Consider the following 24322-nt stretch of genomic DNA (forward strand, 5'->3'; position numbering starts at 1 on the left):
AAAGGATAAATTCATGGGCGGGTTAGAACCAGCCAGCTGCTTTATGTGCTAAAAATAGTTTTGCCTTTGGAATCAGCTTGTTGGGGAAATGTTCAGAAAAGATGGTTAGGTTAGGTCTTTCCTATCTCAAAATAAATACATTATTCTTGTCCCTAATCTTCCCATAGTTTTTACACTATCCTTTTTACAACCCAAGTTAAAAACAAACAAACAAAAAGGCATCTTAAGGACTATATCTCCTATTTTACTCTTTAGTGACTGCAGTATTCTGACTTTTGCCTCTTTTCATTGAAACTGCTTTTCTTAAAGTTACCCTTAATCTGATTGCTAAATCTGGTGGACTATAGCCTTTCCTGACTGACAGCTTTTCAAAGCATCTGTGAATGTTGATCATGCCTTTTTGTTTCACTTTCTTTGATACTTTCCCTCTGACTATTCTTACTTTCTCCATCTGTTCACTGAAATGTCAGTGCTCCTAAGGTTCTATTCTTCACCTTTCTCTCTTCACAGTTTAGGTGATCTCCATGACTTTAATCACTATGTCTCCCAAATCTTTTTCTTTCTGTATTTCTCTTTTGAGTACCAGGTTCATATTACCAGAAGCTTGTTAGCTATCTATACCAGGATGTTCTAGGGCCACACACACAGAGCACCTTCCCCTCCTGTCTTGACAAATGGCATGACATCTCCCAGTGGCTAAGCCCAAACTGGCTATCATCCCCAACTTTTTCCTGTCTCCTTTTTGATGTCATTAATTACCAAGCTCTAACATTTTTTTCACATTTCCCCACTTTTTTATTGCTGTATTATGAGTGTACAAAATGATGAGATTTGTTGTTATATATCCACACATGCATACAGTGTAACAATATAATTTGGCCAATATCATTCCCTAGCACTTGCCCCTTCCCTCCCCATCTCACACTCCTTGGTCCCTTTCCTCTACTCATCTTCCTTTGCTTTTTATGTGATCACCTCCCTCTTGCCCCCATTTTCTTTCCTTTCCTCTCTAGCTTCACATATGAAAGAAAACATAACAACCCTTGACCTTTAGTTTGACTTATTTGCCTAACATAATGCTCTCTAGTTCCATCCATTTTCCTGCAAATTACATAATTTCATTTATCTTTATGGTTGAATAAAACTCCATATTTTTTATCCATTCATCCATTTTTAAGGTTTATTTTTTAGTTGTAGTTGGACACAATATCTCTTTTTTTTTTAAGTTGTTGATGGACCTTTACTTTATTTATTTGTATGTGATGCTGAGAATCAAACCCAGTACCTCACACATGCTAGGCAAGTGGGCTACCACTGAGCCACAACCCCAGCCCTGGACACAATATCTTTATTTTATTTATTTATCTTTATGTGATGCTGAGGATTGAACCCAGGGCCTCGAATTTTTTAGGCAAGTGCTCTACCACTGAGCCACAACCCCAGCCCATTTATCCATTGTTGATTCCGGAGTTTGGCTATTGTGAATTGTGCTATTGTGACCATGGGTATGCGTGTATCTCTGTAGTATATTGACTTTAATTTTAAGTTCTATCAATTCTAAAGTTCTAAGTGGTACCCTGCAAAAAAAAAAAAATTATTTTTTGAAAATAAAAGTATAAGACATCATTGTATAATTTGTGGATTTTAAAAAAAATTCCTTCTTCTTAACTCCTATATGTAATTGATAACATTAAAGTTCTAAACTTTATAATTTAAAAACTTGTTTCTTGAGTATTCATTGGTGCTATGCAGTATACTAGGCATTTTATTGTATTTTATTTCGTTCCATTCTATTCCTATTCCATTTCCAATCCTGGGGGTCAAACCCAGGGCACAAGTAAGTCATAGTTACTTTTACCAGATAGTTGGTATCATTCCTTTTCACTCCCCACAAAAGCTTGTGTTTATCTTCATCTGTCACTTGCCTCTTCTGTCTTCCTGTCTATAGACTATGAACTCCTTGAGGTCAAGAACCATATTGTGGGGCTGGGGTTGTAGCTCAGTTGGTAGAGCATTTGCCTTGCATGGGTTCCCTCCTCAGCACCATACAAAAACAAATAATTAAAATAAAGGTATTGGGCTGGGGATGTGGCTCAAGTGGTAGTGTGCTCGCCTGGCATGTGAGGGGCGATGGGTTCGATCCTCAGCACCACATAAAAATAAAATAAAGATGTTGTGTCCACCGAAAACAAAAAAATAAATATTAAAAAATTCTCTCTCTCTCTTTAAAAATAAATAAATAAGTAAAGGTATTGTGTCTGTCTACAACTAAAAAAAATGTATTTTTTTTTAAAAAAAGTACCATATGGTGATTCTAACTTTGATTTCTATATAATAAAGAAGGAGAGGGAGAGATAGATAGAAAGAAGGGGAAAAAGGAAGAAAGAAAGGAAATGAATGAATGAATCCACCCGTTAGATAGTGTGTAAAATTATTAGGTAGTTTAGTCTCGCTTTTATTACCTTCATTTTTAAAAGGCAATAATGAACTGCTTCTTTATCAACATTAATCTACCATGCAAAAAAGCTGAAATGACATTAGTGGTGAGAGTTTAAAATTACTAATATTAACTCTGAAGATAAATTGCTACATTTGTTTGCTATCCTAAAGAAGAGCTGTACTTAATCTGTTAGTTTCTAATTGCTATAAGTAAAATGCTAAATCAACTTCCAAATTAACACCGGAGTATATTTATGTGGCTCTTTCATCCTTATTAATTATTAATGTTCTTTTTATTGAATGTTGCAGATTTTTCAGATATTAAGTGTATTGTTTCAAGTGTGTCTATAGCTCCTTCACTTTTCCAGCCTTCTCTAAAGACAATGTGAGTCCACTTGTAGTACATTGTTGAATTAACCCATACTCAGCTCCATTCAGTCCCCTTACTATTTCAAGAAAATGTCTAGTAAAGAAAAAAATAACAATCTTATAATGCTTTGATGATATTATTATTGTGCATTTTTACAGATATAATTAAAAATTCCTTCCTATGTAACAATTAGTTGGTGATAAAATATCACACCTGGTTAACTAATGACTGTGAGCTTTGTAGCTACAGAGGATCAAAATGAACTGAAGTATATCACGTACTTCTCATCCTACCACCATTTTCACATAATTATTTGAACTGTACCACTATTCTTGTTTGTTCCCCTCAAACATTCCAACCAAATTTTTAGAAGGAAATCCCCCCTAAACTTTGAAACCACCAAACAATATATATGTAATAACATATGCAGGAGAATAGGGGCAGGGGATTTCAGAATTTTTCTAGTAGGCTAGAAGTTATTCATGTATTCTTTTATCCTGAATGCAGAATAATAATTTTTATTAGGGCAAACAGTTTAGAAAACTTGTCTCTTTCATTAATAAGTTTCTTCATATATTCTAATCCTGTTTGCTATCCAGCATGGCAAAGTACGTGTTTCAGCATAGCAGAAGCACTCTAAAGAATTGAAAAATAAGCCAGGTGCGGTGGCACACACCTCTAATCCCAGCGGTTTGGGAGGCAGAGGCTGGAAGATTGTGAGTTCAAAGCCAGCCTCAGCAATTTAGTGAGGCCCTAAGCAACTCAGCGAGACCCTGTCTCTAAATAAAATACAAAATAGGGCTGAAGATGTGGCTCAGTGGTCGAGTGCCCCTGAGTTCAATCCCTGGTACCTTCTACCCTACAAAAAAAAAAAAAATTAAAAATAAAAGTATAAGACATCATTGTGTATTTTGTGGATTTTTTTAAAAATTCCTTCTTCTTAACTCCTATATGTAATTGATAGCACTAGAACTACCTGCTAGGAACATTCCTACAAGTTTGATCCATGTCTGACTATTGAGATGGTTCTTCATAAACCTTAACTTTTCAAGGAATGCAAAGTGGGAAGGAAAAAAAGATTCTTTCTTGACAAAGTCAGTTTATATTGGAAAGGCCAGAATTTTTTTTTTAACTACCAGAAATTTACTTTCAGTTTTTCTCACTATATTTTTTTAACTTAGAATAGATAATATATGAGTGCTCAGCATAGGTCCATGATAGAGGGCCTGCCAGGAATTAGTGCAAGGTCAAGCACCACCATAAACAAACAAACAAACAAACAAACAAACAAACAAACACTTTAAAAGCAAAGCTGGACATGGTAGCACATGCCTATAGTCCCAGCTACTCTTAAGATTGAAGCAGAAGGATCACTTAAGCCCACAAATTTGAGACTATCCTGGGCAACAGACATTCCCTCTTAAAACAAACTAAAACACCAAAAACCTAAAGAGCAAACAAAAAAAGAATGCAAAGTAAGATATTTCTTTGTTACTATTAGTACAGAATACACAGCTACAGGCTACTCAAAGCACTATGGTAGTTAAACTGGTGTTATTTCAGATGCACAGGTCAAGTTAATGCAGGTGCTTGCTTAGGTTTTAAACAAATCCAGATTACTCACTTGAAATGGCAAAAATCCAAGGCTGAGCTTTCCTCAGAAGAGAAGTGGGTCAGAATGTAATAACAGAAATTATTATGCATAATAGTGAAGAATTTAACAAGCAACTGCTACTTGTATTAGGCTACAGAGTAAGTGTATATCACATCAGCATTACCAGGCTTCTTAAATAAAAGAAATAGTCAATGGTTTTTAATAATTATTATATTTTATGATTTATAAGTCAGATAAACGATTTTTAGTTTAATGTCATCTTTTGTTCTAGGATTTCTAATTACTTGCTGAGATACACACTGGTTACTGAAGAAGCTTCTGTGACTTAAATTGTGTTTATTCTTTGAAAGTGAACTCTCATCTTTCTAACTCCCAAGTATTAGTGAAATAAAGTGAGCAAACTTATACATTGATAATTCTTTGATTTTGAATCTAGCATTTCATTCATTTTTCTTTGCTTACAGAACTTCCTTATGGCTGGGAGAAGATAGAGGACCCTCAGTATGGGACATACTATGTTGAGTAAGTTTGTTATCTCAGTTAATGTTCTCTCAGATGTTCTCCTTTCAGCATACACTTTTAGGGAATACTAGATATGGCACTTCTTGCTTCTGTGAATCTAGTGTGTGCATGTTTCAGCTAGTGCTCAATAAATGAGCACTTACTTCACTGACCTCGAACCTCCCAGAAATTGGCTTTGAATTTCTAAATATAGAAAGTAAGAGGTGGAAGCCTGGTATGTGCCTGTAATCCCAGCTCCAGAGGAGGCTGAGGCAGGAGGATCACTTGAACTCTGGAATTTAAGACCAATCTGGGCAACATAGTGAGATCCTATCTCAAAAAGAGACAGGTTGCTTTGAGGGTTAGTTGCTGGAGATAATGTCATTGCTTCTATACCTTTAAAGAGAAAAGCAGTAGATAGAAAACTGAAATGAGGGCACTGGATAGAAGAACTCTTCAGGTCACTTCCAACACTACCAGTGTGTATGCTTCTGAAAACAATTAAAGGACTTTAAGGGCATCGTAACATCAGGATCCAACATTTTGAAATACACAATTAAAAGTGTGTTCTCCTTTGAGTTAATAAAAGAAGGCTTAGTATTTTTTTCAGGGGTGAACGTTGCTTCTTATGTAACTGTTATGGTTAAGTATAAATGTGTGTCAGAGAGGAGCACAAAACACCTGCATGTTATCCAGAGAAATTAGACCAGTGTCACAACTGATTTTTCTTTTTCTGATCACTACATTGTTACAACCATTAGAATAGCCTTCTTTCCCAAATGCTACAGATAGGATTTCAACCCTAGGTGTCTTGTATCAACAAAAATTGTATCAGGAACATAACTATTTACCTAGAACTCAGAGTCTGAACCTACTGCCTGAGTGGCGAAGGCAAAAATGATATTTTCACTTGGAAAAATAACAAGCACAAAAATCTAGGTTGTTTCAGTTTGTTTTGTTGGTACTGGGGTTGAACCTTCAGGTGCTTTAGTACTGAACCACATACCCAGTACTTTTTCTATTTCTTTATTTTGAGACAGAATCCCATGAGGTTGCTGAGGCTGGCTTCAAACTTGTGATCCTCCTGCCTTAGCCTCCTGAGTCGCCGTGATTACAGATGTGCACCACTGCACCTGTGTAAAATCTTCTAGTTTTATGATTGCTTTCTAATTTTTCAACACTTGTTGACATAGAACAATGCCATTTCCTGGCAATTATTCCTAAAGTAAGATCTCTGGCTTTTACTGTAGTCTTTAAAATATAGGTTATTACCGAGTCACTCTGGTTAGAGAGATTTTTGGAATTCCTTAAAATCCAATATGTATCCTAAGAAAGCAACTCAATTAGATTGACCTTTAGGTGTATAACTTCACAGTTGCAGCTTGTTGGTTCTTTTCAATAGCTATGCTGATTTTCTTTCCATTGTGTTACTTAATATGTTGATGATACTGATGAAATGTGATATGAAGAGTATACAGCAGCTCTTTTGTTATTTTTTCTAAGGCATATTTAGTTTAAAAAAAGGGAAAAAACAGCTGTCTTTCAAGTCAAAGGGGTATTTGAAAGCCAACTGAAAAGGCTTTATGGGATTTTTTTTCTTCCTCTTATAGTTTAGCCTATTTAAATTGGGCTTCAATAAACTATTATTTGCCGTTGACACTGCTGAACATTTCTGAGATAATGATTCTCATTATTAGCCATTCCAAGTAAATTTGAATACATGGGAAAGAGGTGAAAGTCATTTGCCTGTTATAAAATCTTGAGATGAATGATCTTGTTCCCATTAAGCAAGAATATAATATTGAAGCAACTTTAGGGCAAATCCTGAAGTGACATGCTCCCAGTTGTCATGGAGGTACGTGGAACAGCCTGAATTAAAAGCAACAACATCAGCAGTAGCACTGAGATTTTGTGTGATTATTCCCAGAATGAGCTCATTTACAGGAAGATAATTTATTAGATTAAGAAAGAGCAGACAGTACTCAAGATGCACATTAGTATGGAGTCAGCTGAGCTACAGAGTGTGGCTTGATTCCCAGATGAGCTACATTTTGAATCTCAACTGTAGTAATCTGCAGTGAGTTTACTGATGGAGATAAAAAGCTGTTACTTGAATGGCTACTCTTTGGCTCTCTTACTTTGTCAAACCAGATGGCACAATGATTGCTTTTGGCAGGAGCCTTTGAGGAGTAACAACAACTGCAATAGCATTTTTTTTTCTACGTGAATTTTTATTTTAAAGGGTGATATTCTGAAATGGATTATTTTTTTAAATGAATTTGTTTCAGAATTTAATGATAGGACTTTACAAAATATTTACATATTTAAAAATCTTGGCTTTATTGTATCATATTAAAGGCGTCTTGGGCTGGGATTGTTGGCTCAGTGGTGGAGTGCTTGCCTAGCATGTACGAGGCACTGGGTTCGATTCTCAACACCACATATAAATAAATTAAATAAAGATTCATCAACAATTATATTGTTGATGAATATAATTCATCAACATGAATTATATATAATTCTGATATATATCTGGTTTCTTATCTCAAATTCTTCATGAATTTGTTGAGGTAAATTTCTAAAATCTAGATATTAGACACAAAATTGTGATACAGATATTCCAAATATATATTATATGTTTAATTATGCTTATCTGCAACCCTTATTTAATTTTTCTGACAATCTATGATATTCTTTCTTAGGAAGAAAATTATTTATGGAATCTCTCTAACTCCCTGGCTAATTATACGGAAAACAAAATCTGTTACATCTTATTTGTTTGTTACATCTTAATAATATGTGTATATAAGTAACTAAATGAAAAGGAGAGTATTTTCATTTTTTGTTTTGTTTTAATCTGAATAATTTAAGGTAACAGATGCACTTAACTTTCTTCATTAAGTCTTCTATTCTTTTGTCAGAGAATTTTCAGGAAAAAGATTTATCATATGCATACTTCTACCCTCTTCTCCCACACATTACAGAGGATATAAATACAAAACATTACTTTTTATGGTCTAATGCCTGGGTGGCAAAATGAGTCATTCTAGATAATAATGTTAAAGGGAGCCAAGGGTTCTTTCTAAACAGATTTGTTCTTTTCTGAGTGTCAGTCTTTAGTTTGTTTGGTTTTTTTCTTAAGAATATGTAAAATGTCAGTACCTAATAATTTTTTTTAAAAACCTTAGATTTAATAAAAACCTAAGAATTTCATTTTCACAGAGGTTTCAACAGTTAACTTAATGTGCCTCTGTTAGTTTGAGGCAGAAGCATGCTTAAGCTTTAGTGAAATTGGAACCCAGAGGATCTCCAGTGGAACTTGCCATATTTAGAGTTCTGAAATTAAACAGCCACATTTGTTGTGGAATTTATATGCCCTAGAAGCCTAAATGACAAAGAAACCTAACATTCTTTTCTATATGCTATTTATTTTGACCCTGCTGCCCTTTCACCACTATCACCATAATGTTCACAAATGACAAAGTATATATCTGATTTATGTAGCTATTTATATGTAGATTTTATAATAGTAAGCCTGTCCAAAAACAATAATATCCTGAAACTCTCATGATCTGATGTTTAATTGTTACCCAGTAATGTCAGTTGTTAAAGTGGACTTTACTGGAAAACGTATCATTTGGCTAAAATGTCTTTGTGGCAGTGCTAAATATGGTTCCCATTATTTCTACGTTAGACCTAATAGTTTTACACATATTTTTATTAATTTATTTTTTAACATCAGTGTGTTCACTTAACTGACTCTCACTGTATTCCCTGTGTAAAACAACTGCTGCCCATGGAATGTTGAGTTCTATTGGCTAATGACCTGCCCTCTAGTCTTCCCACATCCTTCTACTTTCCCTCAGATTTCTCTGCTTTCCAAGAGTCAGTTGGGACTGTTCCTGATCATAAGTGCTAGTTAAACTTATCTTGTACTCATAAAACTAAATTATTATATAACTGTGAAGAAATGTAAGTGTAAAAGGAAAGAGTTATTCTATAAGGCAGTGTGATAAAACAAAGTCATTTTTCTTAGTTGCTACTGAATTGACGTGGGCAAGTGATATGCTATGATATTCTTCAAAAAGTTCTTCAAAAGTATCTCTACAGCTTGCTTCATTTTGGAGAAACTTAAAACCCTACTATCATTAACTTCCTTTAAAAAAAATTTTTTTAACTGACCAATTTACCAGCACTTTTGATTACATTTGGTAAGGTTTTTAGTGGAGTTTCGACAGTTGTTACTCATTATATTGACTGGATTTACCGAGAAGCTACAGTTAATGTGTCTCATAAGCTTCAGTAGCTTTGACTTCCAGGTTCCTTCTGCGGGCCTTTTTATCTCTGTCAGTCTCTCTGTGTTCTGTAACCTATTGAATACATACATATCAATCTCTTAATCTATGGTGACAAAATGGTATGATGGTCTATGTTAAAATATGTAATTTTCTCATATTTTTCTTCATTTTATAGTCACCTTAACCAGAAAACCCAGTTTGAAAATCCAGTGGAGGAAGCCAAAAGAAAAAAGCAGTTAGGACAGGCTGAAATTGGGTCTTCAAAACCAGGTAAAACTTTGTGTTTGAACTATTCTTCTAAAAATCAATTGTGAAATTTGTGTGCTGAGTTAATAAAAATGAGTTTGAACTTTTCATTGCTAGGGCTTTGAAATTGAACATACAGTGTCTAATTGTTGCCACTAAAAAGATATGAATAGTCTTAATGAAACATCTGAACATTGTGAGAATACTGAGATTTTTCTCATGACTGTATAAAAAATATGAAATTATTGGAAGGAATGGAGAGATTTTTTTATTAATTTGAGGTTTGAATTTGAAGATAGATTATTTCTTTATGTTTAAGGTCACACCCAAGATTTCTAGTTCATTATGTGCTTCTCCCAAGCTAATTGCTTAAATATAATGTCTGTAACCATTCAGAATCCTGCATTAATTAGTATTAATTAGCATCTAATAAGTCTAAGAAATTCTTTGCCTACATCATATTCTAGTAGGATAATGATGTAGGTAGATATTAGTAATATCAGAATTATTTGGGGGGCATTTTAAAAATACACAAAGTCTTTTTATTTTTGTTTTACTTGTTTGTTTGTTTGAGACAGGGCCTGGAAAAGTTGCTTAGGGGCTTATTAAGTTGCTGAGGCTGGCTTTGAACTTTGAATCTTCCTGCCTCAGTCTTCTGAACACTGGGATTACAGGCATGCACCAACATGCCTGATTCCATGAGATCTTAATGATCCTAGTTATGTGTATTTTGAAAAAACTGTGCAGGAAATTCCTATATTTTATCCATTCCTTCTCATATCCTTCCCCTTTCTCAACTGTCATTTATAGCCAGGGGTCTATTTGGTCATTTTGTAGTAATTCAGTGAACTCCCTACTTGGGTTGCCTATGAAAAAAATGGTTCTTTCTTGCAGCTACTCTTTAAAATCATAGACCAATCTCTCCTTAAGTTTTGCATATGCTTTAACAAACATTTTGAGTTTAACAAATATTTTTGAGTGTTACTATATGCCTGGTAGGGCTTGCTAGTCACTGGGTTTTCAAAAATGATGGAGATTAAGACAGGTCTCACCATTAAGAGATCATAGTTTCTTATACTAATGATTGTAGCCTGGGGTGATAGGTGCTATTCATTTAACTATTCATAGTAGTTAAATGTGTAGGCTGAGGAGTAGTTTTGAAATTCATCTGTGTAATCTTGGATAAATTCCCTAAATCCTTTGTGCCTCTGTTTTCTCATTTATAAAGTAGGAATAAAGCTAGGAATGGTGGCACAGGCTTGTAATCTCAGCAACCCACAATGCTGAGGCAGGAGGATTACAAGTTCAAGGCTAACCTCAGCAACCTAGTGAGACCCTGTCTCAAAATAAAGGGGACTATGGATATAACTCTGGCAAAGCACCCCTGGGTTTAATTCCCAGTATCTAAATAAATAATATCTGCCTCTTAAGATGGTTATAAATATGTAAATTAATGCATAAAAATGTTCATAAACATTTGTGAGGCACTGGGTTTGATTCTCAGCACCACATATAAATAAATGAATAAAATAAAGGTCCATCAACAACTAAAATGATTTTTTTTTTAAGTTTATAATATTTGGGCTGGAGTTGTAGCTTAGCAGTAGAGCATTGCCTTGTACCTGTGAGGTACTGGGTTCAATTCCTAGCACCACATATAAATAAGCAAATAAAATAAAGGTCCATCAACAACTAAAAAATATGTTTTAAAAAAAGTCTATATATTTGGCTTGTGGCTATCAATAAATGCTTTTATTGTTATTAGTAGAAATGTACAGTATTCACTTCTTATCTGCTGGGATATCTTCCAAGATCCTCAGTGTATGCCTAAAATCATGAATAATACAAAACCTTATATATATGCTAATAATACACACACACACACACACACACACACACATGCCTTTGATGAGCTTTCGCTTTCTTACTTAAAGGAAGCCCTGTGGCTTCTCTTTGACATATACAAATCACCAGCATCACTACTCTTGTTGCTTTTGAGATCATTAAGTAAAATAAGGGTTTTTTGATGACAAGTACCTTGACTTCATGAGAGTTGATCCGATAACCCACATGAATAGTGTAGACAGCATAGATATGCTGGACAAAAGATGATTCGTGGGGCTGTAGCTCAGTGGTAGAGCATAGCCTAGCACAAATGAGGCACTGGGTTCGATCATCAGCACTACATAAAAACAAATAAATAAAAAATAAAGGTTAATTTAAAAAAAAAAGTTGATTCATATCCCAGGTGGAATGGAACAGGATGGCATAAGATTTCATCATGCTATTCAGAGAGTCATGCAATTTAAAACATGAATTTTTTATTTCTGGAAATTTCTATTTAATATTTTTGATTTATAGTTGACTGTGGATAATTGAAACCACAGCAAAGCTATGATAAGAGGAAACAACTCTAGGGTGAAAGAAAGTAAGCACAAATAAGACAATTAGGAGAAGAAAAGGTAGGTGGTTTCCTATAAAAGAAAGGGATTCATTAGCTATTATTTCAATGATTTAGTTTATGAGCTTAACTGCTAGTTTTCTGCATTAGGTTTGCTCTGATTTTCTATCCTTTATGGTTTCCTTGAGTTATATAGACTATCTTGAAAATTGGCTTTGTGTGTGATGTATATTCATCATAATTATTTTTGTCCTCAAACCCATTTCTTGTTTTGGCCCAGATGTGGAAAAATCACACTTTACTCGAGATCCATCCCAACTTAAAGGTGTCCTTGTTCGAGCATCACTGAAAAAAAGCACAATGGGATTTGGTTTTACCATTATTGGTGGAGATAGGCCTGATGAGTTCCTACAAGTGAAGAATGTGCTTAAAGATGGTCCTGCAGCCCAGGATGGGAAAATTGCACCAGGTAATGAGTTTGTCAGAATCACTTGAAGAGCAGTGATACTATAACAAATATTATAGCAAAGAGGATGGAGATACACACACACACACACACACACACACATATACACAGTGAATTATAGAACTAAAGAAGATTACTGTATTAAAATGTTTAGCCTCAAAATTAGAAGCATGCTAGCTTGAGGGAAGGCTATTTTTAAAAACAAGCAGATATTATTAGAGGAAACATTAAATTTATTAATTTTTGGAATATTTTGTATAATTTTAAGATAATTCGTTGGTTATACAAAACTACAGTTTTATTAACCATCTCAGAAAACCATTTGGACATTTGATTTTCTTTGATTATGTAGAGTACTTTTGGAGCTAGGATTTGCTTATAATTGTTTTTGAAAAAAGGTTCTTTGTTAAAAAGGTTATAGTGATAACAAATTGTTATATCCTGCAGTTTTTGTTTTTTGGGGGGGTGGATACCAGGGATTGAACTCAGAGGCACTTAACCACTGAGCCACAGTGCCAGCCCTATATTTTGTATTTTATTTAGAAATGAGGTTTCACTGAGTTGCTTAGTGCCTTGCTTTTGCTGAGGCTGGCTTTGAACTCATGATCCTCCTGCTTTAGTCTCCTGCCTCAGTCTCTTGTGCTGCTAGGATTATACAAATGATTATAATACTGTAAAATCAGGAAAACAAAATTAATTTTTTTTTAATTTTTTAATATTTATTTTTTAGTTTTCGGCGGACACAACATCCTTATTTATATGTGGTGCTGAGGATCAAACCCAGTGCTGCACACATGCCAGGCGAGCGCGCCACAGCTTGAGCCACATCCCCAGCCCAAAATTAAATTTTATAAAGACTAATTTAGCTGACTTTTCAGTGTTTTAAATAATACAGTCATTTTTTGTGTTGAATTTTTTGTTGTGGCTTCCGCTTTTAAATATCTGATTTATAATAAATTCAGAATCTCTACAAATAGAAGGACACTAAAAGAAAACACATTCAGGGCTGGGGTTGTAGCTTAGTGGTGGAGTGCTTGCCTCACATATGTGAGGCACTGGATTCCATCCTCAGCACCACATAAAAATAAATAAAGATATTGTGTCCGTCTACAACTAGAAAATATTTTTAAAAAAAGAAAACACATTTATAAGTTGACATTATTCAAATTTCAGTTTTACGTTTCTCAAATGAGAATAAATTTTTAAGTATATTTGTAATCTGTGGCCTGTTAAAATCTAAGAAATAAGGCGGTAATGAAGGATAGCTTGTATGTGCAAATAGCCAGTGATGCTCCTCTTCTGTGCACTAAATACTTACCACAACATATTGAGCTTTGTGTGGCCACCTAGGTAGGACTCTGTATACAAATGGTGATAATAAAATTTGCAGTTTTTTTTTCCCAAATGATTCACTTGAACTTGAAGTCAAAACTCTTTGCTGCTAAAATAATTAAGATTTTTAGATATTTATATAAATTTTTTAGTGAGAAGTCATGAGAGAGAGAATGTCTGTTAGAAATGTTATCTTTTCAGTAATTAATGAACAGTAAGGTAATTCCAGAATTCAAATTTGGTTGTTAAATTTACTTTTGCCTTTTCTCTAGCAAAAAGTTATTTTTAACATGATTATATTTTATCAGGTGATGTTATTGTAGACATCAATGGCAACTGTGTCCTTGGCCACACCCATGCAGATGTTGTCCAAATGTTTCAGTTGGTACCTGTCAATCAATATGTAAACCTCACTTTATGTCGTGGATATCCACTTCCTGATGACAATGAAGATCCTGTTGTGGATATTGTTGCTGCTACCCCTATAATCAATGGACAGTCATTAACCAAGGGAGAGACTTGCATGAATACTCAGGATTTTAAGCCAGGAGCAATGGTTCTGGACCAGAATGGAAAATCTGGACATATCTTGACTAGTGATCGTCTCAATGGTGCATCAGATCCAAATGAGCAGAGAGCATCCATGGCCTCATCGGGCAGCTCCCAGCCTGAACTAGTGACCATCCCTTTGATTAAGGGTCCTAAAGGTTTTGGGTTTGCAATTGCTGACAGCCCCACTGGACAGAAGGTGAAAATGATATTGGATAGCCAGTGGTGTCAAGGCCTTCAGAAAGGGGATATAATTAAGGAAATCTACCATCAAAATGTGCAGAATTTAACACATCTCCAAGTGGTAGAAGTGCTAAAACAGTTCCCAGTAGGTGCAGATGTACCACTCCTTATCTTAAGAGGAGGTGAGTAAAAGCATAACAAAGAAAAAAATCTTAATGTTCAAGTGTTTATATTTTTTAATTGTCCTTCTTTATAGGTTAGAATGTCTTTCCCCAGAAGATTTCACTGGTAATCCACTGATTCTGTCTGATTATTTCTATAAGCAGTATCTTTTTTGGCAGTGTTTTAGTTACTAGTGGTTTCATTTGTGTCCATTATTGATTTCTTTCCCACTGTATTCTTTTAAAAATCTGATTTATGGGTTTAATGACCAGAGAGAGCCTCAGTATTATGCTATGTCAAGTGAAACATATTCTCTTAATTTCACTTTCTCTGTTGATGAAAATAATAGAAATTGACTCTTTCAATCAGTGGTGTTTCATCTGGATTCTATAATACACCAAAAATCTTCTGAAAGAGCTCACATCTCTATGGATAAATAAAACATGGTGTGCTTTGTTAACCTGTTCTGCAAAGGCAGTCATGATAGCTTGTGCTCAGAAAGCTTTTATCTTAAGCTCTAATGACTGCCTGTAAATGTTAATTAAACCTCACTGTGCTTATATGAAAGAGGTGAAATTTTTATTTTTCAAGGTCATCAGCTGACACAAACTGTTCCCAGGCATTATAAATCCAGTTCCAAGCACTAACCACAAAGTTGTATTTTAATAGGCTTTCTCACATCTGTACCTATAAATGACTAATATTTAAAAGAATGAAATTTAGTCCTATACTTTCTTATCACTCTGGCTTTTTAGTTAAGTTTTTTTTGTTTTTTTTTTTTTAACAAATGAACACTTTATTAGCAAGTTTTTCTTTATTCTTGTTTCTTTGAACCTTTTTGTTTTTCTCTCATGGTGATATGGTAGAGTGTGCTGAAAGTCAGAAGGAAATCTCTTTGTTAGTGCTGGACAGTTATCCAGGGCTTTGACAAATATAACAAAGAAACCTGAAGTTGATGTCCAACAGGTTGATGTCATTTTCTGCCTTACTTATTGGTTCTATGGTGTAGAAAAGAATCTTAGTTTACCTTATCTATTAAATGATAATAGCATATATGCCTTAGGATTGTTATGAAAATGAAATGAGACAATAGATATATAATGCCTGGCACATAGAAAGTGTTAGACAAAAAGAGTTTACTAGCCTGCTGGAAGTCATAGCTAGTTTATCATAAACATTAGCAGTATGTATGATCTGAGAATGCTGTTTTTAAAATTTGGCTCATTTTTTATTTTTTTAAGGCCCCTCTTCACCAACTAAAACTGCCAAAATGGTGAGTATTACAGTCGTCCTCAAGTGTTTCTTCCCTACTCAACAAGCGAGGTGTCAAATTTCTCTCTGTGAGAGCTCATGAGATGGTGGCTGGAAAGAGTCAGGATGACAAGCTGATCTCAAACTATACTTTTAGGCTATTTATTTTATTTATATATATATAAAATTATGTAGATATGGAAATGAAGTCTATAGTTTTTAAATTCTAATTTAGTTCTGGAGTCTTTCACCTCAAAATTAAAAAAAGGTCTCTCATAACCATAAATCATACACCATTAAAGGAAAGACCATCCCATATTAAATGAATCCATTTCTTCTAGCCCACTAAGTAGGAATCCTTTGCAAATTTGCTATTGTATGGATCAAAATGGAAGAAACACTCAGCTTCTACCCTCTCTACGAACTGTACAATCAGGTCCAGTGTGAACAGGAATTTTTGTCCATTCACTTAAAGTCACACCATATTTTTGTGTACATTTCTCTGCCTCTCTAGCATCATATTTAACTCCTATGCCACCATATCTATTAGATGCCATTGCAGCCATAGTCACCCTAATGCTTTATAATTGATGGAAGGCTCTGGTGACATTGAACAACTTGTGACAGAATCCTAGGATGTGTGGGTGATGGGAGAAGGCTGCTTTCGCCTTCTCTTCCATCTGTCTGGGTGTAGGTCAGCAGGGGGATTCCCCTGTAGCATGATACTTTGTGGTGCCTGACCCCCTCACTGCCTCTTCCCAAGCTGGTGCCCTTGCCTTCTAGTCAGCATTACTTATAGAAATCTGTAATCTCCTGTCCTAACAAAAATTCCGGATGACAAGCTGATCTCAAACTATACTTTTAGGCTATTTATTAGATTTCATTTCTAAATTTATAATTTAGTCATTTTGCTCGACAATTATTTGGGGAAAGTTCTGAGTAGAAAAGGTATCAAAATAAGCTGTTCTGTTTTCCCTTCTCTGATTGATTGCTTAACATGTATTTATTTGAATTGACCAGGCAGAGTTTTCAATATCATTTTTATAACCTAAATTGGAGTTAACGCTCCCTAGTCCATTTTCTTAGGAGAAAATATTATCTTAAACATCTTCATTGGAAATTAAATTCAGTGATTGGAAGGTGGAGCTCATGAAGAATTTGATGAAGGTATTCTCTGAGGCTCCCTCTTGCTTTACTTAGAAGTGCTTCCTTGTGTTGGATTCCTATTTGTCTTCATCCCAAAGTCAATTTTTGTCTTGGTGATACAGAGAAAATGGAAAAGTTGTTTAAACATAAGACTAATTGAGGCGCTTCACTTGACATCACTATAACCCTTTTTCTAATTTAAGTTAAATATGTTTTAGCCAGATATATACATGAAATTGAATTTCATATATATATATATATGAAATTGAATTCCAAGACTGTCAATAGACTGTGCCTTTGACCCTGCCAATTATACAGCTGTACTCAGTCGCTGTACTTAGTTCAGACAGCAGTTTTATGAATTAATCAACCATTTTATTTTAAAAAATACTAAGTAAGTCCCTTTTCCATTTCAGAAAACAGATAAAAAGGAAAATTCAGGAAGTTTGGAGACTATAAATGAGCCCATTCCCCAGCCTATGCCTTTTCCACCCAGCATTATCAGATCAGGATCCCCAAAGTTGGATCCTTCTGAGGTCTACCTGAAGTCTAAGACTTTATATGAAGATAAACGTAAGTAGTGATGGAATATTTCAGGAGAGAATATAATAAGATAAATTGATTTATTTTTAAACTAGAACCTTCCCATCTTTCAAAAGAATAGTAAGAAGTTATTCCTTCATTCTCATTTTAATATGACTCTCAGCTTCTTACATGTACATTCAATGTTCATTTATTTATTTTTTAAAAAACTGTGTATTGGGGCTGGGGATGTGGCTCAAGCGGTAATGCGCTCGCCTGGCATGCGTGCGGCCCGGGTTCGATCCTCAGCACCACATACAAAGATGTTGTGTCTGCCGAAAACTAAAAAATAAAATAAAAAATTTAAAAAAAAAACAACTGTGTATTAATTTTTTTTTTTTGCCAGCAGTCTAGCAGACATCACATTAGGCAATTGGAATATAGAAATAAATAGGTTACATAGGCCCTGCACCCAGAAATATTATTAAGTCTAAATGGAAAAGCCACATGTATAATCAAATAAGTACTTATATAGATAAGTACACATGAGTCTACCAGGTACAGTTATAGAAGGATCAGCTGCTAATTTGGATCCAGAATAAGAAATGGTCAGTTTTATCAGTGTGAGTGGGACACAGTAGTAGGCAAAGCTTTATAGAGGAAGTAAAGCTTGAGCTAAGACTTAAGGACAAAGAGGTGCTTATGAGGAAGACAAAAAGGAAAGACAGAAGGAGTAGCATTCATTTGCAGGTTGGCCTTGTGTGGCCTGGATTCTAAGGTATGGCTGGGTGTGATTGGCAAGGGAAGCCAGAGACAGAGCAGGGGCAGATAGTGAGAGCCAATCACTCACTTCTGAAGAAGCTGGAGTTGGTCACATAAATGACAGAGAGCCACAAAATGGTTTTAACTATAGGGAAAATATTTGGGGGCCTATGTTTTAGAGAGATTTTTTTGGCAGGAGTATATTTTAATAGGAAACCAGAGTCAATGCAGAAATTCATTTTTATATTTATTTACCTACTGATGACAAATCTTTTCTAAATTAAAATTACAGCTATAAGTAGGTTTAATTTTTAAAAATTTGTTCTTAAACAAGAGATCTGTATGTACCATGAAAAACATATACCCAGATAGAAATATAATATGTAATTCACTTCATGCTTTTTAACTTAGTTGTAGATCTTTATTATCATATCTCCAGGCCATATCTAGAAAGATAAAGACCAGGTGTAAGCATGGCAAAGCAATAATTTAAGTTAGTATAACTGTACAATTCCTTCCTTGAGACTTCCAATTCACAGCCTGATATAATTTTAATATTGCAGTCCCATTGGGCCTCACCCATAAAAATGTACTTGACTCATGATTTCTCTAATTTCTAAAGTTCTATGATTTTTTTCTTCTTTTTTTGCTGATGGGAATTGAACAGAGAGTCTCACACATGTTAAGTACACACTCTACCACTGAACTATACCCCCAGTCCTAAAGTTCTGTGATTCTTATAGTAAGTACTTACCCGCAGAGATTGTTTCCAAAGAATATTATCAAGAATTTACCTCACACCACATTTTACTTACTTTTTATATAGTTCCCTGATTGTTTCTCTCTTTTCCCTTTCTAGTATATACTTCTTATTCATGAATAGCATTAATATATTCCCACAGATAAAACCTTAGTCATGAAATAGATTTTGCTCATTTAATATTCTGATGAATGCCACCTGCCCTTTGGGGACAGGATGGCATGGGTGAAGAGCTGAGAACTTGGAAATCAAGCTGGATTAAAATCTCAGCTCTACCATTCTCTGTGTCACACTAGGCAAGTCACATAGGCCCTTGGTTTCCCCTCCTAGAAAATGGGGCCAGGGAGAGGTGTTAGCTATTATTTGTTTTCCTTTAAAACATTATCCATCTTACAAATTTAGGCTAAGTAAGTGGTTCATGTCAGATATTTTCCTGAGACGAAGGTATTAGCTTTAGAGCAGAAATAAGGCACCCTGTGAAAAATGCAGGCTGGAAATCTGATTTTGAGACACAGTCTCACCAAGTTGCTAAGGGTGACCTGGAAATTGCTATGCTTCCTGCCTCAGCCTTTCACCTGGGCTTGATAACAGGTGAGCACCACTACTCAGGCTCATCTTCCATCGCTTCACCCATATGTTTCCATTCTTCCTACTCAAAGCTAATTGAAAAGAGAAATTACTTTAAAGGCCTAATTGACTTTTTCTAGAGTAATTTTAAGTTTCCCACAGAGCTAACACAGGACCCTTCTATGCTGACTCTGATAAATGGGGGGCACCTCCTATAACGGGTGCTGTGAATCTCATATTTTGGAAAATGGCACATTCCAAGTTTGTCAATGGCGCTTGGTTCCGGAACTCCATTCTTTTCCTGTCAGTCCAACATGGCATCTCCTAAGCTGGCTTCCAAGCCTTCTTATTTCCTTAGGGCATAAAAAGCCCCTATGTCTAATGTGTTTTCTGGAAATTCAGATGCATGAAAATATTAATAAAAATTATGTGCTTCTCTTACCCCCATAAAAAAGGATTAGAAATAAGGCATTTTACTGGCTCTCTTTTCCTAGGCTTTAAAGTGCTTTGCTCAAATTTGGTTCCTTAGATCGTTTGTACCTATTAAATATCTAACTCAAATTGAATAATTCTGAATTGAAAGTTCCAATATTGATTGGAGAGCATTAAAAGTTAGTGGCAGTATAATATTGAGAGCATAGGATTTATAGTTGAATTCTCCTGTGTGTGTTACACTTTTATGTTAATTTTCACTATCAAAAAGATTATAGTTTACTGAATTGCTCTATAACATTTTTCTACTAAATATTGAACATAATTTTGTTTTGATCCTTTTTAAATAAATAAAAATATTTACTGTACATTTTCTGGTTTTTCTTAGCACCAAACACCAAAGATTTGGATGTTTTTCTTCGGAAACAGGAATCAGGGTTTGGCTTCAGGGTGCTGGGAGGAGATGGACCTGACCAATCTGTAAGTGTAAATACTTTGGAATATGGCCATTCCTGTTAAAATTTTTGAGTAGCAATTTGGTGAAATATGGTGGATTTTAAGGTTTTTTTTTTCTCTTAATAATATGAGGAAGAACTGCATTTATATGAGTATCACAGTCCCCCAGTTAACCTGGTATAGTTTAGGGTAAAAACTGTAGGTAAAAACTGAATATGTCAGCTGTTCATTGGACAGTGATTATTTTCTTTGGAACTAATTGAAGTTTGTTTGGAGCGGAAAGTATTAGCTTTTTGCCACTATGATGAATACCTGAGAAAAATAACTTAGAAGGGAAAAGATTTATTTTGGCTCAAGGTTTCAGAGATTTCAATCCACAGTCAGCCGGCTCCATTGCTCTGGGCCTGAGATGAGGCAGAACATGAAGGCAGAAAGGTCTGGTGGAGGAAAGCTGCTCAGCAATGGTAACCAGTAAGAGGTGGGCAGAAACAAAACATAGTCCCTAAAGCACATGCCCAATGACCCACTTCCTTCAACTAGGCCCCACCCTAACCCTACAATTTCGCCATAGTCCATTCATATTATTAATCCATCAATGGACTGATCTATTGACAAGGTCAGAGGTCGCTTTCCAAAATTCACACCTTCAAACATTACTGCACTGAGGACTTACCCTCCAACACATGAGACTTTGGGGGTCGTTCTAGATCTAAACCGTAACACTGGGGATATTGCTTAGTGGTAAAGTATGTGCCTAGCACGCACAAGGTCCTGGTTTTCATCCCCAGCACCGGGAAGGAAAGGCTACTTTAACTTTTTATTACCTTTACCTTTGTTGAACAGATTCTAAAACATTTTTCTTCTTTAAAAGACCTATAATCCAGTGTCCTCTTTGCTACAACCACTCTACTTTCTGAATGCTCCATAGAAAGTTGGCATGAGCCTATGCATATTATTTCACCTAGTCTTGATATAGGGTAGGGTTTTCATGCTCAGTACTTTACATCATTTGTTAGCTAGAGGAATATAAAATAATTAATATTTCTGTCTAGAAGGCATAAGAGCTACATTTGCAAAGCATTTACAATCTAGAATTTTGTTTATGCATAATTCTCACATAAACTTAATTTTGTTTTTAAGTTTTGCCCTTGGTATTGAATAACAAAGAATAAAGGATTACCTTCTTATACTTGGAAGCTAGATAAGCAATACTAATTTTTTTATGACATTTCTTTCTATAGCTGAGTGGATCTCTTTTTTATATATATAAATATATTCTAACAGTCATATTGTTTATAATTACAGTAATCATTGGAACCACATGAAGCTTAAGACACCTTGCTCTGTATAGAGCAAACATAAGAAACTTTGTTTTTGATGGTATATGTATTTTTTATTATTTCCTTTTTTTTCATATTCATAGTATTTTCTTAGACTTTTTAAGAATTTGTTTTTAACAACTCAAGAACAGTCTTTCTCTTAAATGTCAGGTTCTCCCAGGTCTGAAACTAGCCTAAAATTCAGGATTGCCTAATTATAGGAGTCTAATTATTGGTGAGCAGAATGAACCAGATATGCAAGTGGATACTAGTAGATGCAAGTGAGGAACACTTGTACTGTCAGTGATGGGAGAATCATAAAAATGATCCCAGTTGCTGTGAAAAATATGTAGAAAATTTTTCCTGACAGAATAATCAGACTTGTACTCTTAGTAGCTATTCCACAGAATTGCATTTTCTGAGTTTGCTTTGTTACATTGTGGTGATGGAGATCATGGTGCTTTTTAAGTTATTGAACAACTTCGTATTTTTTTTTATTTACTCAACTCTGAGAAGCTAGAAGGATTACGTTATGCACTGTGGTTATTTGAAGTGCCATTTTAGAGAATGGGCACTTTCTAAGATATCACCTTTTTGAAATTGACTGAATTCATAGATGAACTGCAGAAGGTTGTTGTTTTGCACACTGCTGAGTCAGGGAGTCCTCAGATCTTCAGCTAACCTTGGTAGATAGTACAAACCAACCTACACTTTATCTTACCAGATATATATTGGTGCCATTATACCCCTGGGAGCAGCTGAGAAAGATGGCCGACTCCGTGCAGCTGATGAACTAATGTGCATTGATGGAATTCCTGTTAAAGGGAAGTCACACAAACAAGTCTTGGACCTAATGACAACTGCTGCTCGAAATGGCCATGTGTTATTAACTGTCAGAAGAAAGATCTTCTATGGAGGTCGGTGAATCGTTTCTGCTTTGAAAAGTTAAAAAAGAAACAAAGAGACTTAGTCTTCTTTCTAGGTGGCTTTGAAGGGTATTTTATTATATTTAGTAGTATATGAAATAACCACTTGGTATGACCAAAGACCCCATTGTGGAAAGCCATGTAAGGTCAAAAGGATCCAGAAATAATGCCATTATAAAAACAAGAAAAAGTTTTGGACCTCTTTAAGATTATATTGATATATTGATAAATTTTACCAACATAGCAATGCAGATCAAATGAGAGTTTAAATCTGGTTTGGTTTTGTTTTTGCAGTACTGGGGATTGAATCCGGGTCTCACACATACTAGACAAGAACTCTACTACTAAGCTGCACTCCCAGCCCTTTTTATTTTTTTTATTTTTATTATTATTATTTTTTTTGAGACAGGGTTTCACCAAATTGTCCTGGCTGACCTCAAATTTAAATTCCCCCTGTCTCTGCCTCCCAGCTAAATTCTTTTTTTTTTTTTAGTTACAGATGGACAACATGCCTTTATTTTATTTTTTTCATTTTTATGTGGTGCTAAGGATCAAACCCAGTGCCTCACACATCCTGGGCAAGTGCTCTGCCAACCCCAGCCCTAAAATTCATTTTTTTAGACAAATACAATTATTTATCAAGGTATCCCACTAGCTGAATATCAAAAGTTTTGGGGTCCTGAGGAAATCCCAGATATTCCAGGAAAGTGAAATTTTTCTACAAGAAAAGTTTTAGTATAATATAATTTAACATTTATTGGGTACTTACAATGTCCCAGATGCATGAGTTATTTTATTTAGTTCTCAAAACACTGTGTTGTAAATATTGTCATGAACTAGTTGTATAGTAGCTCACAGGAATATTAAGAGACACATAGCTGGTAGGGAGTAGGCTGGGATTAAGTTATGGTTTAATTGCCAAGCCCAGGGTCTAAACTATGACATTAGGATACGAACAACTCTTGCAGTTTTCTTACCAATAGCTTTGTGAATATAGAATTTTTAAAATAGAATTTTTAAAAGCGAATTCACTTAGAAAAAGACAACTCTAGCACAAGAAACCTTATGGATATATTTGTTCTATTCATTTAGTTTCTGCTGTATCCCCAGCACCTAATGCCTGGCACAGAGTAAACATCAGTAAATGTTTGTTAACTTGATGAATATTCATATAATTCTTTTTTGTTTGTTCCTGTTTTGGGGGGGGTGGGGGTTGGTTTGTTCATTTGTTTGTTTCCACTGCTAGGAATGGAACCCAGGGCCTCACTGGGCTACACTCCCAGCTATTTTGTAACATCACTCTTAAAAAATGATTGCAACATTCAGCTGGGCTTGGTGATGCATACCTGTAATCCCAGCAGCCCGGGAGGCTGAGATGGAAGGATCTTGAGTTCAAAGCCAGCCTCAGCAAAAAGTGAGGTGCTAAGCAACTCATGAGACCCTGTCTCTAAATAAAATGCAAAATAGGGCTGGGGATATGGCTCAGTGGTCAAGTGCCCCTGAGTACAAAAAAAAAAAAAAGATTGCAACATCCAAAAAAAATGGTCCCCCCCTCTCTTAGTAAATATCAGTCATTTAGAGAAACACATAGAATGTAATGCGATTCCCTCAGTTTTGTT

The 24322-nt window shown here is 35.1% G+C and overlaps 1 protein-coding gene across 1 annotated transcript in view; it reads left to right on the top strand.

Moving 5' to 3' along the window:
• Positions 1-24322, top strand: part of Magi3 (membrane associated guanylate kinase, WW and PDZ domain containing 3) — a 299449-nt gene that overhangs the window by 245632 nt on the left and 29495 nt on the right. The window contains exons 8-15 of the mRNA XM_048814597.1: positions 4889-4946; positions 9399-9493; positions 12151-12339; positions 13977-14582; positions 15804-15835; positions 17376-17532; positions 20391-20482; positions 22502-22694. Coding sequence (XP_048670554.1) covers positions 4889-4946; positions 9399-9493; positions 12151-12339; positions 13977-14582; positions 15804-15835; positions 17376-17532; positions 20391-20482; positions 22502-22694 — 1422 coding nt within the window. The remainder of the gene's footprint in view (positions 1-4888; positions 4947-9398; positions 9494-12150; positions 12340-13976; positions 14583-15803; positions 15836-17375; positions 17533-20390; positions 20483-22501; positions 22695-24322) is intronic.

Source organism: Marmota marmota, unplaced genomic scaffold (genome assembly GCF_001458135.2).
Source record: "Marmota marmota marmota unplaced genomic scaffold, marMar, whole genome shotgun sequence".
Lineage (NCBI taxonomy): Eukaryota > Metazoa > Chordata > Mammalia > Rodentia > Sciuridae > Marmota > Marmota marmota.